Source organism: Phaseolus vulgaris, chromosome 4 (genome assembly GCF_000499845.2).
Source record: "Phaseolus vulgaris cultivar G19833 chromosome 4, P. vulgaris v2.0, whole genome shotgun sequence".
NCBI classification, from domain to species: domain Eukaryota; kingdom Viridiplantae; phylum Streptophyta; class Magnoliopsida; order Fabales; family Fabaceae; genus Phaseolus; species Phaseolus vulgaris.
The window spans coordinates 19,371,835-19,389,281 of record NC_023756.2 but is presented as its reverse complement, the minus strand read 5'-3'; the positions used below and the strand labels follow the sequence as shown (position 1 = coordinate 19,389,281).

Genomic DNA, 17,447 nt, shown 5'->3' with positions numbered 1-17,447 from the left:
ATTCACTTTAACTTGGAATTGAATCCAATAAAAAGAAAAGAACAAAAAAATAAATAAATAGAAACTAATAATTCAAAAATCAATTATAATAGATTGTATTCCAATCAATACCAATATGTACAAATAATGCAATGATCTCAAACTATATTTTGTTTTGAAGTGTAATTCAGTTAGTTTTCTGCAGTATTTTTTTTTCTTTACTTTATTGGTTTTATTTTACTATTGATAGAAATGGAATTTAATATCACTAAATCTTGGACTAAATCGTGAGTTTTACTTAGAATATGCATAATGTCGAATTAACATTTATTCTTTATCTTTTCTATCTTATTCTAATTAATTTAACAATAAAAATAAACAGTATTTACTGATTATTAAGAAAAAGCTTTCAAAAAGATATTGAAAAGAATGTATCTTCGTTAACAACACAAAGTTACAAACAAAAAGTTTTTCTTTTTAGGGTAACAAGGTTGAAACAAACTGAAAATGTTGATGATCAAATTAAGAATTGGGTGCAGAATTCAGCATCCAACCAGAGAAAGAAAATATTTATTATTCCCCTTTTCGCAATCTAATTACTTCAATTAAGGAAGTTAATTGCTTCAAGATTAAGTGATTAATTTCAGATACTAAACGCAGACACTGAGAACAGATAGAAAAAGAATTCATAGATCCTAACCATAATTAAAACTATTGAACCAATGCAAGTATATTTCCCTAAAATTTCCCCTGCATTATTAAAGTAATTAAATTTTGTTACACTGTTCATGTATTGATATTGATGTTTGTAACTAATAGAACTGTTACTTAATTATTCAATAAATTCAATTAATATAATAACTTTTCATGCATTTTAAGATGTTTTGCTAATAAGAAACAAAAAAGAGCCAATATACTTTTCAAAAACTAAAATCGAAATGTCTTTTCATAAAAACTAAACATATATTTAATCTATTTTTAATTATTAAATGTAATGCACATTTAATCTACAAATTATAACTATAATAATAGCAATATTCTTTTTGTCTCTATATTATAAGATTATATAAGTCTTTTAACTGCATATAAGAAATCACTTCCTCTAATTGTATATAAAATTCAACTTTGAAATAATTATATATATATATATATATATGTGTGTGTTTTTTTTCATTTATCCTTTGAGTTCACCAAACTCTCTTCTATTCTTTTTATACAATTAGTAGGAGATTATCCATTTTTATATAAATTATTATCATTTTAACGACCTCTAATAAAAACAGACTACATACAAAAAAAGGTAAAACTTACCTACCATTATATAAAAAATGCATTATTTCTTTGATGTGGTATTTTAATCAAATAATATTATTTTTTAATAAATAAAGGATAATTTATTTATTTAATAAGATAAATAGTTAAATAATTTTTCTTTATTTTAAAATAATTAAATTACTTATTTTAAATGGTTATATAATTTTTATAAAAAAAAGATATATATTTTAAATTATATTATTTTTTAAAATTTTAATTAACTATGTATAAAATAATAAATTTATATATTTTTAATGTAATAAAAACATGACTACACGCATATTAGTGATAATAAGAATGCAATCTTATAGTCATTTTTTCATTTCAACCAACATGTTTTACTGTCCCCATGGCTCCTGTAATAAAAAAGCCATCCCAAAACTTTTATTTTTATTAATTATTCTATTGATAAAGAACATTAGTCAAATTTGTTTATAATTAATTTGTTTAAAAAAATAATTCTATCATGCTTATTTTATCTTATTCCAAAAGTTTACTTTTAAAAAGAAACCAAATGCACTCCAAATCAAAACAAAAAAAAATCCTAAATTAACTAATAATTATTATTTTGCTTTTAATGATTAATTTCTAGTTATCCTAAACCCTTCAAAATAGCTATCACCTCACCTACGTGTCAGGGTCGTGGTTGCATTTCCAAACTTTCCATTCTTACAACAACGCAAACAAACAAACAAATAAAAATATAAATAAAAAAGTTTCAAAAACACGTCTTCTTCTTCTTCTTTCTTTCTCTCTTTTGTTGTTTCTTGGTTAGAAATGAAACTCTGGCCTGGTTTATTGTTAACCAGGTCCTCAACAACTCTTAAATCTTAATACCCTTTTCCAAACACATTCCCTCTTCCCTTTGAATTTCTCGTCTTTCTTCCACAATGAACGACCTTCTAACGGTAACCTTCCATTTTCTACCTTCTCTTTCTCTTTATCTTTTTTTTTTTTTTTTTTTTTTTTTTCCATTTCTTCATTGTTGATTCATCTTGTTCTTCGTTCTTTCTCCTTTTATTTCACGCATTTGTGATTTTCTTCATGTGGGTTTTTGTCAGATCTAGCTTTGTGCACAATGTGAAAACTCAGGATATCAACTTTTTTTTATCCTCTGTTTTCTCTGTTTGCTGAGAAAAAAAAAGAACATTATTGGGTTGATGAATGTGGGTTTGAAACATTTGAAAAATGGGATTTCATTTTCTTCATCATTGTTTGAGTTATGTTGAAATGCAATTTTGGTGTCTGTTTCTTGAAGGAAATTTAATTTAATTGCTCTTTGCCACTATATAGTGTTCTTAAGCCTATGGAAATTTAGCGTTAACGGTTTCGAGATTTGTAGTTATCTGCGTTGCGATCTGTTCTGTTTTAAAAAGGGAAAATTAATGAAAGAGGTTGCCATGGACAGTGACAATTAAATTAATCTAGAGTTAAACATGCACTTGGTTTTACTTTTCAATGGTCAACTATCTTGTAATTGTTTAAAATAAAAGACTAAATTAGTAATTTATAAATCATTAATGATATTTTCAGTAGCCTCTTCTTGCCATTGGCAGATTCTTATTAACTAATCAAATTACATTGGATGTTCTTTGTGGTAAAACAGTAACTCAAAAGATATCCCTTTAGGAAGTGATGTGAAGGGTATAAGCTGTGATTTATTGAGTTGTGAGCAGATTAAAATTATTATACTTGTGACCAGAATTTTCTTTTTAAATTATTCCTTACAGTTTATATAACAGTGAGCATCTTAGAGACACAATGATGCCAATAGAATTCCCTGATTTTTTTATTCTAATATAGAATAAGTTGAAACTATACTTCACTTCTTTCCCAATCCCCAGAATTTATTTTTATATTTAACAGCTTATATAACAGTTAACATCTTAGAGAAACCATGATGCTTATACAATGTTCTCTGATTTTTTCATTCTAATATACAATGAGTTGAAACTATACTTCACTTCTTTTAGCTATAAGTTGAAGTGCATACAACCATTCACAATATCTACAATATCTATTGAATGAAGTTAGTTACTTAGATTTGCACACAATGAATTAGGCTGTGAATTCAATCCTTCCATTGACTGTTACAGTCTTTCCACGGGACTAAAACGAACAGCTATGCAGTGTGCACTAAGGAAGGGTCAATGCATAAATCCATCTTTGTTAGGTCTTAGAATTACCTGTCACTACGTAGGTCTTAACAGTAGCATACTACTTAATAGTCAAAACGTATTGTAGGGAGACCATCTTCAAATTTTGAAACAGATTATTTGTTCTGTTTGTTGTGCTTTGAATTTTAAATGCATCTAAGCTCAATACTGGTTTTTTGGTATGTAGAATATTGTGTTATTTTGTCTATGTGCTAATGTTAAGATAGCAATTGCTTCAATGACTATTTTATCGAGGACGTGCTGATAGCAACTTCAGTCTTAGAGTTGAACCATACATAGTAATTTGATGATGTATTTTGTTTTCTCAGGAATCATTTGAAATCCCGCGTGGCGTAGGTCACGGAGGTGGTGACATTGAGTTAGGAGAATATGCGAGGAATTCAGGAGAACTGGGCTTGGAAAGTTTCTTCAGAAAGGTGTTTATTTATATATATATATATATATATATATATATATATATATATATATATATATATATATATGTGTGTGTGTGTGTGTGTGTGTGTAAACATTATTCAGCTCATCTTTCATTATCTCTTTCCGTTTCTTAGCTTAGGGGCCTTAGCATTCATGTTCAATCATGTTGTTCATGTCGTTGAATGATTGGGTTTTTTTTGTAGGTTCAAGAGCTTGATAAGCAATATGCTAAACTGGACAAGCTTTTGAAAAAGCTCCAGGTAACCTGCTTTACAAACTTGTACTAATTGTTGGCTTTTGGAACGCTTGAAGAACCAGTTTTGATCATGTCAAAGTTGTATGCAAATGGATGACTGTTTAATGAATTTATTAAGTTTCACTGAAGTATAATAATTATAAATAAAGAAGTGGGCAATATAGGCATGATATGTATTTGTGTGTGCATGGCCTACCAAAGTCAAGGTTATTTTCGTGTTGCTAATCTAACAGCAGAACCATCTCTGTATACCTTATTTGTTACCTGAACTCTTACTTCCTGGTGTACACTAGTGTAATTCATAAAGACTGAAGAATGAAGAAAGTCTTGCTGATAAGAAAATTGTACTCTATTATTTAAACTTGTTGGAAACCCCTTACTTCATCTATCTCATAAGAACTTCGAAGCTCTAATATAGTCTAACCAATTCTTTTTATGCAAAAACTCGGGCAAAGTGAAAAGTCTATTTGCAATTTGCAGATGGATCTACAACGTCAACAACAAAATCCCTTTCCAATTGATAGATTATGGGCCCATTTGGGTAAATAACTTTAATTAAGTACTTTTTGAATAAGTGTTTATCATACGACACTTATGTATAAGTTATTTTTAAATTGAAGAGAAAATAAAGTAGATGGTTTTCTTACAATACAAGTTATAAGCTGTTTTCATAAGCTATCTGAAGAGCTTATTGAAAAAAGCTGAAAACAGCTTATGGAAATTTCATCCACCATCATATGCACCTGCACCTTACATCTTCTACTCTAGATACCTGTGCCGCCATGCTTCTTTACGAGCTAACAATCCTCGTACACCACCTTACATCTACTTCCATGTGATTCTAAATCTCCCCTCCAAAACTCCATTTTAGCATTTATTTCCTCTCATTCTCCAATTAGGACCTGATCACATCTACAAAATGCATGAATTTAGACAATAGCTCCTTGATATATTTTGTAATTATGTCCAAAATCAAGAGATGGAGAAAAAGAGCTCACAGTTGACCTTTGATGTAATCATGCTTTTAATGGGAAATCCTCTCTTATACCATCGTATGTTTGTGCATTAGTCTTGCAATCATCGTACATTTCATTGATGGTATGAATCTATAAGCAACTTGAACTCATTTCTTCTACTGTGCCCTCCATAAGGCATTTCTATTCAACTGGTTGGCAGAAAAACTTACGTAGACTTGCAAGTTTAGATTAAGTGACAAGTGGAGAGATGAGATGACAGGGTCGGGAAAACCATTTAAGAAGGATAAAAAGTATGTAAAACTAGAATGACTAACGTTTCCTATCATTTTGTAGTTTGTATTATGACTAAGATAGTTGTGTTGAATTGTAGTCAGCTTTCATATCAAGTGAATTGAGAAAAATGAAAAAGGATTAAACGAAGAGCCACATTTGTTTCTGTTTTGGAATTTGGTAAGAGTCCACCTTAAGTAAATAAATGACATGTTTGGTCAAATTACTAAAATTCATTGTGCTTACTTGTTGGTTTATACTATGACATAAAAATTACTCGAAATTAGTCCTCACCATTTCTATTCAAACCTTGTATGCAGGATGCCCATGAGGAAGCCAAAGCTGTGACTAAGGCTCCTTCCATGAAGGGTTAGTATAATATTGTTATATTGTTATTTTAAACTATCTTATGCATGTTCCATTGTCCTTTTGATTTTTTTTAATTAACATAAAATTAAAGAAAAATTATTGAGTCACGTTTAATAAATATTTTTTTAAAAATATTGCAGTGAGACACTCAACTGGGGAAATTACTTATACTTTTGTGACTCATTGAACCTTTAGAGGAATCCTTCTTGTAGGTGTTACTGAAATTTTGTATTATAAAATATAAATTAAATATACATGTAATAGAGAAATAGTTTGCAAGTTATAGTTCAAAATTGTTATATTGATATGAAGAATTTTCTGAAGTAGGACTGTTTCTAGATGTTAAATTGCCCATCTGATAAAAGGAAAGATTTGAACTTTGTTTTTCTGGGGATCTGATGAAGTTCATGGGTGTTAAACTAATTAATTCGGCTTAATCCAATGATTGTCTGCAGCTTTAAAGCAGAAAATGGAGAAAGATGTTGATGAAGTTAAGAAAACTGCATATTACATAAAGACCAGAATTGAAGAATTGGACAAAGAGGTGTCTCTACTGAATTCCTTTTTATCTGTTTTATTCAATCCATGGATTCTTGGTGTAAATCTACTCATTCATTCTGTGTTGTAGAATTTGGCAAACAGGCAGAAGTCTGGATGCGGAAAAGGTTCAGGTGTTGACCGCTCAAGAACAGCAACAACCATGTCAGTAATGATCTGACTTTTTATTTTGTTATTGTTTCTCATTGTAAATAGTTATGAAATTGAGTTTCTCATTGTATTTGTAGTTTAGTAAATAGTTCTCTCCCTGCTTTCATAACTTTCCAACAATTATTTTCTCAAATTCTCTTGCAGCAAAAATATATGACCATTTAGACACTGAGTTTTACTTGATAAATACAAGTATACAAGAGACTCTTGGACGTCAATATTCCTCCTCCAAGACAACTAAATTTCTAGTCCTTTTGAAGTTTAAAATATTATCGTCTTTTTCATCTCATCTGTTCCTTATATTATATTGTTTTGCAGTTCTTTAAAAAAGAAACTAAAAGATAAAATGGCAGAATTTCAGGTGGGTTTGTCTAATTTTTTGTGATTTTTTTTATTCTCCTGTCCTTTTGAATTCATCTGAATCCGTTTTTGAAAATATTTGCAGACCCTAAGAGAGGTCATCCATCAAGAGTACCGCGAGGTTGTTGAGAGACGAGTTTTTACAGGTTTGAGTTGTTTACTCATCAGTGGTTACATTCAATCTTATGCAATTCTGTACCATTACTTCTCCTTGAAATGGAGTTAATTTCTTCTTATTCTCTGGTTTTCATGATTTTCAGTTACGGGCACAAGAGCTGATGAGGAGGTATTTTTCTTTTCTGAATTTTTATTAATAGATAGAAATGTCTTTTAGAAGTTTTTCTTCTAATCATTTAACGATGTACAGACAATTGACAGATTAATTGAAACTGGAGATAGTGAACAAATTTTCCAGAAGGCAATTCAGGAACAAGGGCGAGGCCAGGTTCATATATCCCTCTTACTTTCTCTTTCAAGTCCTCCTCAAATGCCTATTCAACTTCATCAATATCAGCATGAATATCCTCCACTCATCTAAACCCACCGTTCCTACATTGTTAATATTTCCCCCATAATTTGTGCTTTTGGGGCTGGGGAGGGGTGAGGAACATTGATCTTCCTTGGGGTATAGGCAAATTGCATGATATCAGGAAATCTACCTTGTCACCGTACACTCCTCATACATGAGTTATCTTTGTAGATAATGGACGCCTTGGCTGAAATACAAGAGCGACATGAAGCAGTTAGAGATGTTGAGAAAAAGCTTCTTGAGCTACAACAGGTATTTAGTCAGTTTGTTTAATTAATCTGACTGTGATTAGGACATTTTGATATCCTGGTTAGATAAACAGCAGGAATAAAGCATAAAATAATTATGGGCAGCCCTGAAAACTAAAAATTTAGAGTTATGCTTATAATGCACAATGCGTGCAAGATATGTCAAGAGATAGATATCTAGTTACTTTAATTTCTTTGTCTTGGCAGATATTTCTGGATATTGCGGTGTTAGTGGATGCACAAGGAGACATGCTAGACAACATCGAAACACAGGTATTTTGTTCTCTTTGCATTTAAGACCATAGATATAGCGTGTCAAGTCTTAGCTATTGTTAATTTCTATCAGTTTGCTTTGAATGTAAACAAACACTCCCTCTTTTGCATACCAGTTTTGCTGATCAATAATAATTGCCGTTCCATAGTTTTTCTTTCTCTCTCACAACTTCTCTTGTTTGTTCATCAAGCATGTTAAGTTTAGATTTTAATATCAAGTCTTTGAAGAGGGTGTGAAAGGAGCAAAATTTAGCTGTATAATTCAAATGTTTGTATGTCAAGATTAGAACTGATTAAAAGTTTAAAACAATCTTCATTATCCATAGATGGTTATATGACTAAGATGAACTCATGTCCAGCTCAATAGTGTGCCTTCTATAGGTAAGGATCAGTTTATATCAGCGTGACCCTCACCCTTACCTTGTTGACATACATCAAAATTGAGTAATGTATACTTTAAAAAACGTATGAAAATAAGAGTTAGTTGAGTATTTCTTATTGTTGTTTAATTTTTATAAATTTAGGTAGTGCATAATCATAATTAAAGGGTTGGATGTAGGAATGTGTAAATCAATTCCTTTGGACAGTGTTATAACGATAAATGAGACATGAGAACTGTTAATCTTGATCATCCATATGATCAATGTATCTAGGTATGGTGAAAATTAGCAGTTCCAAGTGTATATTTGAATTAACTAAAACAAGAGATTTTTCTTCTTTCCAATGCATAAATCACACAAGTAGCAATTTTGTTATTTTTTTTTTCACTTTATGCACTGGAAAGTGGAAAAGTCCATCACACCATCTTTCCAGATATATGCTAATTTTTCAGGTCCTAACATAATATGTCCTCTACCTATGTTTTTCTGCGTGTATGTTTGCATACATATGTTAATCGCTGTGAAAATTTGATTGGTGGAAAGTTATGTTTGTGATCAAACTTTGTTCTGTTCTTGAATCAGGTTTCAAGTGCAGTCGATCACGTGCAGCAAGGTAACAACGCCCTCATATCGGCCAAGAAACATCAAAAGAACTCTAGAAAATGGATGTGTGTTGCAATCTTGATACTTCTCATCTTTATTATAATCATTGTTATCACTGTCATCAAACCATGGGCTAGCAAAAATGGTGCATAATTGCATAACTTGTAACACCATGATTTTTTTCCCTGATCCATTCTTTTGATTTGTCATGTTGTAAAAACATTCTTTCACTTTCATATCACTTGAAAGAAGAAACATTGGGCCAACATATAAAATGTTGAATTGAATTGTATAATATATCAAAGAAAATATATTGATTACTATCCCAATCATCTTTGAAGAAAAAAATGTTCATTCATTTATATGTCATTTTAAAAGTTTAAGATGACATTTATTATTGTTTTCCATTTGTACCCTTGAAAGAAAAGAAGAAATAATGTTTGAAATGGCAAAGTATTGTATTGGTTAGGAGCTTGGTTCGGTTCAAGCGTTTAGGTCAACTCATTTTTTGGGCCAATATGGGCCCAAAGAGTGGGCCATGAGCTCGGCTTAGATACTGAGAAACAACTCGAAAAAGATAATTAAATAGAAGAATATTCAGATTGGTTATAATATATACGCTAATTAAATACCAATAAAAGTTGTTGAGAATAAAGTAGTTAGAATCCGAGAATAAAGGTGCATGTGAACATAATGTTTTATTTTTGTTAAACACCTGAAGATAAAGGTGCACGTAAGTAATATGTTTTTCTGTTATGATTATATGTTTTCTATTAAGATTATATTCTTCCTGTTGAAATTTTGCTTTGTTGAGATTGGAGAAAATCGTTGAAGGGATATCTATAAAAGGGGCTTGAGATCCCTAATAAAGGTATGTTGTTTTTGAATACTTGAGACTGAAATTGAATATTTATTTTATATGCTCTCACTGACTTGATCGTTGGAGTGTGATCAATAGATAAAGCCCATTTTGTCCATGTGGAGCGGCATCTTCGAGCACCAATTGGAGACAAGACAAAAGAGGAGCTTGGCCACCTAATCCATCCAAGGTCAACCAGCGAGAACATTTGGTGCCCACTGTGGGGCCCGATAAAACTTGATCTCATCCACATTTACGACTAAGCCTTCTAACGTGATGAGAAATATAAGGCAAGGCCCACTGGGATCCGAAGGAAGCGATGCCCCCACCTTACAGCAACTCATGGAGGCCATGAGGGCCCTCCAAGAGGCAAACAAATAATATGTTGTATCTGAATACTTGAGATTGAAACTGAATATTTATTTTGTATGCTCTCACTGACTTGATCGTCAGAGTGTGATCAACAGATAAAGCCCCGTTTGTCCCTGTGGAGCGACATCTTCGAGCACCAATTGGAGACAAGACAAAAGAGGAGCTTGGCCACCTAATCCATCCAAGGTTAACCAGCGAGAACATTTGATGCCCACTATGGGCCCGATAAAACTTGATCTCATCAACATTTGCGACTAAGCCTTCTAACGTGATGAGAAATATAAGGCAAGGCTCGTTGGGATCCGAAGGAAGCGATGCCCCCACCTTACAGCAACTCATGGAGGCCATGAGGGCCCTTCAAGAGGCAAACAAATAATATGTTGTTTATGAATACTTGAGACTGAAACTGAATATTTATTTTGTATGCTCTCACTGACTTGATCGTCGGAGTGTGATCAACAGATAAAGCCCCGTTTGTCCCTGTGGAGCGGCATCTTCGAGCACCAATTGGAGACAAGACAAAAGAGGAGCTTGGCCACCTAATCCATCCAAGGTCAACCAGCGAGAACATTTGGTGCCCACTGTGGGGCCCGATAAAACTTGATCTCATCCACATTTACGACTAAGCCTTCTAACGTGATGAGAAATATAAGGCAAGGCCCGCTGGGATCCGAAGGAAACGATGCCCCCACCTTACAGCAACTCATGGAGGCCATGAGGGCCCTCAAAGAGGCAAACAAATAATATCGAAGAGAGCAAGAGCGAATCCAAGAAGAAGCCAAGGTCGAGTTGAGCAAGAGCTCTTGCAAGATCGTCTGATGGCAGAAATAGAGGCCTCTCGGATAGCCATGGGGGAACATGCGCATACCAATGAGGAGTTGCGCAAAACTAATGAGGAATTGCGGAAGAGTCTGCACCAACGTGACTGACATTCCACTAGGGAACAATCTCTGAACTCGTCATTGAGATAAAACTCCAAGCCATTTATGCGAATTATGGATGGGCCTGTGCCACCTCACTATATCACATAAAATTACCTTTTTCACAGGAGTAGAGGACCTTGAAAATCATCTCATGGCATTCAATGCTCAAATGATTAGATGCCATCTGTTGTAAGATGTTCATGGGCACTTTTACAAGAACAACCTTACAGTGGTTTAGTGGGATCCCGGATGGTCAAATCACCTATTTCCCTTAGTTTTCCATGATGTTTAGAGAATAGTTCTCGGTCAACAAGGTCAAACCCCTGAGGTTGTACGACCTTTTCAGCGTCAGACAAAGGGAAGGAGAGGCGCTGAAAGATTATCCAAATAGGTTTTGGGCGGTTACGGTAAGACTTCAAACACATGATGAAGATATGATGATCGTCGCTTTCGAACAAGGGATAATGACATGACCATTTTTCGAGGAATCTAGTAGAGACATTTTTCAAGGTACGTGAACGAGTTGTCGCACACATCGAGGCGGAAGAGGTTGTACTCAAGAAGAATGGCGGCTCGCGCTCAAGGGAATCTAGGCCTAAGGAGAGCAACCGAGATCGACCTGCGGGTCAAGGAAACCTCCGTCGAGAAGAGAACGGACTTGAGATATGTACCTTATGTAGCCAAGAAGATGAGCCCAAGTTGAAGGTTAGGGAAGAGTCAACAACTCGACCCAAATTCCTGGGTATGCTAGGGCTAGCAGACAACCTAAAGTTTCCCCCAAAAGACAGATTAGAACTTGGGGTCGCGAAGAGATGCCTAGTGCGAGTTCCATAGAGCATTTGGGGACAACGTCGAACGATGAATAGCCTTCGATCACCAACTGGCTAGCTTGGTCCAGGAAGGGTTCTTGAAGGAGTATCTCGAGGTTAACTAGGAATAACCAAAGGGAGAGATTGCTATCAGGGACCAAACACATGAGCGATCCACGGAGAGCTGAACACCATCTTGGGAAGATTTTCCGGAGGAAGCTCGACTTTCAAACGTAAACGGTACACAGGAGCGGTGATATCCCTGGATACGAGGAGACCTGATCGTCCTCTAGAGCCCACTCTCTGCTTCACAAGTTTCGAATTGGAAGATGTGGTTCCTCATGAGGATGATCCGATGGTGATATATGTTGTCACTGTAGGGCGGAAGGTGCACAGAGTTTTGGTCGATTAGGGGAGTTCGGCTGATGTGATGTTTTGGGGAACGTTCACCAGTTTGCAGTTATCTCCTGACTAGTTGAGGCCATACGACGGGTGTTTGGTCTGCTTCGTGGGAGATCAGGTCGGCGAGCCAGAATGGATCGTGGAGGCAGATGTCGTCAATGAGAGACGACCTGGACCTGTTAAAGAGGTTTAAGAAAGGGAGATAAAAGGGAAGAAGTTCAAGCTCGACACCTCATTGTGCAAAGAGTTAGAAAATAAGATAGTCAATGTGATATAGGAGAACATGAGTGCTTTCGCATGGTCATCCGCGGACATGCCCGGGATAGACCCAAACTTTCTATGCCATTGGCTTACCATGGATGAAAGGGTCAAGCCCGTGGTCCAGAGGAGAAGAAAGTTCAATGAAGATAAGCGTTTAGTCACTCGAGAGGAGACTCAGAAGCTTCTGGTTGTTGGCCACATAAGGGAGATCCAATACCTTGAGTGGTTGGCAAATGTTGTGTTGGTAAAGAAGGACAACGGGAAGTGGAGGAAGTGTGTCAACTTCACTGATCTGAACAAGGCTTGTCCCAATGATTCTTACCTGCTACCGAGCATAGACTCCTTGGTTGACAACGCCTCAATTTGTCGGTTATTAGGCTTTCTGGATGCGTTCTCGGGGTTTAACCAGATTCGTATGCACCCGAAGGACGAGAGTAAGACATCCTTTATGGTCGAGGTCGTCAGTTACTGCTACAAGGTCGTGCCTTTTGGCCTAAAAAATGTTGGCGACACCTATTAAAGGCTGATGGATCGGATCCTCGCCCCCATGCTTGGGCGAAACGTGCAGGCATATGTAGACGACATGGTCGTCACGTCGAAAAGGAAGGATCAACATATTGCTGATTTGGAAGAGCTATTCACAACAATAGCGAAGTACAACTTAAAGCTTAATCCAGATAAATGTGTGTTTGGGGTAGAAGCAGGGAAGTTTATTGGTTTCCTACTAACTGAGAGGGGCATAAAGGCTAACCCCAACAAATGCACGACAATAATAGGGATGAGCAGCTCGACTAATGTGAGGGAGGTACAACAGCTCACCGAGCGCATGACCACCCTCTCTCGTTTCTTGTCAAGAAGAACAACCGTTTTGTGTGGACTGGTGAATGCAAGGAAGCTTTCACCAAGTTGAAAGAGTACTTGGCCACTCCCCCGTTCTTGGTAAGCCATCCCAGGTACCCCTATTCGTCTTTATTTTGCGATTACGAATCGAGCAATCAACTTAGTCATTTAACAAGATCAGGATAACGTCCAAAAGCCAGTCTATTTTGTGAGTAAGGTATTGTAGGGACCAGAAACTCGGTATCAAGCCATCGAGAAAGCCTCTTAAGTCGTGGTGTTTACAGCTCGGTGACTTCGCCACTACTTAAAGAGTTTCACCATGATCCTGATGATCTATCTGCCCATTTGCAGGTCCTTCAAAAGCCTGATATAGCCGGTCATGGTCTGTTGGGCAGTTAAGTTATTCGAATTTGACATACAGTATGAGTTATGGGGGCCGATTAAGGATCAGGTATACGCTGACTTCATGGTAGAACTTTCGTTTGAGGACTCCCAGCCCAATTCAGTTGACTTTTGTTGGGTCCTTTCAGTAGATGGATCCTCCAATCAACAAGGGAATGGAGCTGGGGTCATCTTAGAAGGGTCGAAAGGGCTTTTAATCGAGCAAGCCCTCAGGTTTGCGTATAAAGCAAGCAACAATCAAGCCGAGTACGAGGCCTTGATAGTCGAGAGGTTGCTAGCCAAGGAGTTGGGAGCTCGAAGCTTGCTAGTAAAAAGTGACTCATTGCTTGTCATAGGCGAGTATCAGGCCAAGGACTCGCAGCTAGCTTCATACCTCAGGTACGTGCAGATCTTTATTTATGTTTGATCTTGTTCATGTTTTGATGTGATTCCAATAACATGATATGGATATAGAATGAATGGGTAACTCTAAAACAACAAGTAAACCCCAAAACTACTCAAGAACAGTTCATGAATCACAAGAACAGTGCTAAGAACAACAAGTTAACGCAGCATACAAGGATCTACCGAATGAAATGAGCAAAAGAACAAAACCCATGTAGAAGAACTTGAAAACAACAAGATTTCGCATGTAAAATGCTACCAAAACGAAAACGAACCAAGAACAACAAGAGTATTATAAGGGGAATAACATGCAGAAAAAGATAGAAACACACCAAAGACAAATTGCAGCGAACAAGGAATAGGGAAACCAACAAAGAACACAAAACGGAAGAAAAAAGAGATGGAAAGAAAGACTTATGTGGTTGTTGATCAAGGGATGATCTTCACGCCACTTGGAGGGTGGTTGCTTCCAAGATGAGTGGTGGTGCCGCCACTTGAGAGTCCCAAGAGCTCACAAGATGAGACTAAAGAGAGAAGAAGAGTCAACACTCACAACTTTCTCTAAACTTCACTAGAGTTTCATTACTTCCAATTTTCAAATCTCCTTTTACAATGAGGCAAGGCTCTCCTTTTATAGAATGGGAGATGACTGGCCCTCTAGGTTAGGAAGGAAGGAAAGGCTCCTTCAAATTCCTTCTATGAACAAAAGGTACCTAACTAGGCCAAAAGGTGACCTTCCTAGCCATTTCTATGTAACTAGTGACTAAAAGTGCCTTTACATGTATAGTTTCTTTTATTTTCCTTTTTAGGCACTTCCCTAAGGCTATCATATCTTATTTACAATTTAATACAAGAGATATTACAAAGAGAGATTTCATTTGGCAATCTCTTCCCAATGATGTAGCCATGCTTCTAGTGATTCTTTGATTGGAGTGGGCTTTCTTGGGCTTGGCCTTCTTGGCTTTGGGCTTTGGGCTTGGGCCTCATCTTTTGCAAGGACTAATAAGAAGAACTTTAAATGCTTCGGCCCTTGTCCATTTCTTCTATTGATGACATCTATTTGATTTGCATCATGTTTCTAGAGAGAAAAACTCCCGAGCAGACTTGTTGTCTAAGCTAGCTAGCTCAGGGAAGGGAAATCGGTAGAGGTCAGTGATGCAGGAGACATTAAGGTCACCCATGACATCTGAAGGAGGAGTGACCAAGGTCAACCTTGTGGAGGTCTTAGGGGTCAGCTCAGGGAAAGGGAGAAGACATCAGTCGATGATTCAAGAAACCTTGAAAGTCCCAAGAATAACCACCTACAGATTATTGAGGGATGAGTTTCTTGAAGTTTTGTAGGTCGACACCACGGAGACTTGGATAACACCTTACAAGTGATACCTCGTTGATGGGTTACTTCATACTGAGCCCACGGAGGCCAAGATTGTTAAGAGGAATTCAGGACAATATACTTTTATAGATGGAAATCTTTTTCGTCACGATTATACCCATCCAATCCTGACATGTGTAAGTGGACATTAGTGTGCTAGCATAATGGTCGAGCTTCATGAAGGCATTTGCGGTAGTCACAAAAGAGGAGAAACTCTCTCATTGAAGGTCAACCGAGCTGGGTATTATTGGCCGACCATGAAAGAAGATTGCATGAAATATGCGCAATGTTGTGAACAATGTCAGAAGCATGCTGATTGGTGCCATGCACTAGCTGAGGAGTTGCGATCAATTTATAGCCCGTGGCCTTTCCATACATGGGGAATAGACATTTTAGGTCATTTCCCTTTCGCAATACGTCAGATGAAGTATTTCATTGTGGCCATTGAATACTTCACCAAGTGGATTGAAGCCAAGCCTGTTGCACAAATAACTACTCACAAGGTACAACATTTTGTGTGGAAGAACATTGTGTGTCGTTTTGGGATTCCAAGACACCTAGTGTTCGACAACAGAACCCAATTTGGCAGCTAATAGTTGCGTAAGCTTTGTTCGAAACTCAGAATAAAGTAGGTGTTTTCCTCGATAGAACACCCGCAGACGAATGGCCAGGTTGAGTCAACTAACAGAGTCCTATTGAGAGGTTTGAAGAGGAGGTTAGAAAAAGCCAAGGAATTATTTAGTAAGGTAAGACGACCTAACTCTATGACCACTCGAGTATTGGGTTTTTTGCAAATTTATTTTGTTATGGATAAATTGTTTGGTTCGACGTAAGCTAAGACAACCTAACTCGGCGTAAGAACGACTACCCGAGTTTAGACGCTCTGTGAATTGTTTTTTTATTAATAGAGAGTAATTCGCGCATGGTAAGACGTCCTAACTCGGAATGAATAGAGTCATCCGAAGTATAGGCGCCCTATGAAGAAGAATTTATTTAATGAAGTACATGGTAAGACGACTTTGCTCGTTGTAATCACGACTACTCGAGTATAAGTGCCCTATGAGATGAGTTTATTTTTTTTGATGAGTTACTTGATGTGGGGCATGGTAAGATGATCTAACTCGATGTAAATACGACCACCCGAGCATAGGAGCCCTGTGAGATGAATTTATTTCTTAAGTTGTGTAGTTTGGCACACCCTAAAGTGACTTTGCGTAGAATGAATAGGGTCGTTCGAGTATGGATACCTTGCAACGATAAGTTGCTTGATAGGCATGAAGACAATGGCTGAGCCTGAGACAGAGGCAACTACCTAAGTAGGCACTCTACAAGGTGAGGCATCGTGGAATCTATGCAGTGATCATACCAAGAATCACCCAGTATGGAGGCCGCTTATGAAATCGAGTTGTGGGATTGGGCAGCATCTTGCTTGAAGGAGTGTGTGGCCTTTGCAAGGTCCACATCTTTACGGGTTAGTTCCCCCTTTAGCTTGTCAACTTCGGCCAAGAGTTTGTTCTTTTCTTTGGCCAAGCTTGCTGCCTCTTGGGCTAGATCTGCTACCTCTTTAGTCTTCTCAGCTCGAAGACGTTCAGCCTCTTGATGTAAACCATTTGAACGTGTGAGCTCAGATTTAAGGTGTTTTATCTCTTTGCGAAGGTCCACATTCTCTTGGATTTTCTGGTCCTCCGTTTCCCTCCGCTCTCTTGTCTTAGCAACGACCAAGCAACCCATGGCAAAAGCTTGCCCAAATTGCTTCATGGCATCACGAAGCAAATGATCTTCGTTGCGGGCCATGAGCCTATCTTTGTCCTCACTGGGCAGAAAGGTCGTTTCACCATATGTTGGGATGTCGAAGTCTGGATCCCACAAACTCTTCCCCATAGAGCTCTTAGCTTCGCATTCTAGGATGATGATTACGTGTTGGGGCGGAGCATGGCCATTTGAATGAGCGACGTTTTGATGC

General features: G+C 36.7%; 1 protein-coding gene across 1 annotated transcript; it reads left to right on the top strand.

Moving 5' to 3' along the window:
- Window positions 1-1,964: 1,964 nt before the first annotated feature.
- Window positions 1,965-9,157, top strand: LOC137837400 (syntaxin-132-like). The gene is made up of 13 exons (XM_068646380.1): window positions 1,965-2,201; window positions 3,779-3,886; window positions 4,091-4,147; window positions 5,711-5,759; window positions 6,215-6,303; window positions 6,388-6,461; window positions 6,786-6,828; window positions 6,913-6,973; window positions 7,088-7,113; window positions 7,195-7,272; window positions 7,528-7,608; window positions 7,812-7,877; window positions 8,840-9,157. The coding sequence occupies exons 1-13, from the start codon at window positions 2,184-2,186 to the stop codon at window positions 9,011-9,013; spliced, it is 924 nt and encodes a 307-aa protein (XP_068502481.1). The 5' UTR covers window positions 1,965-2,183; the 3' UTR covers window positions 9,014-9,157.
- Window positions 9,158-17,447: the final 8,290 nt, after the last annotated feature.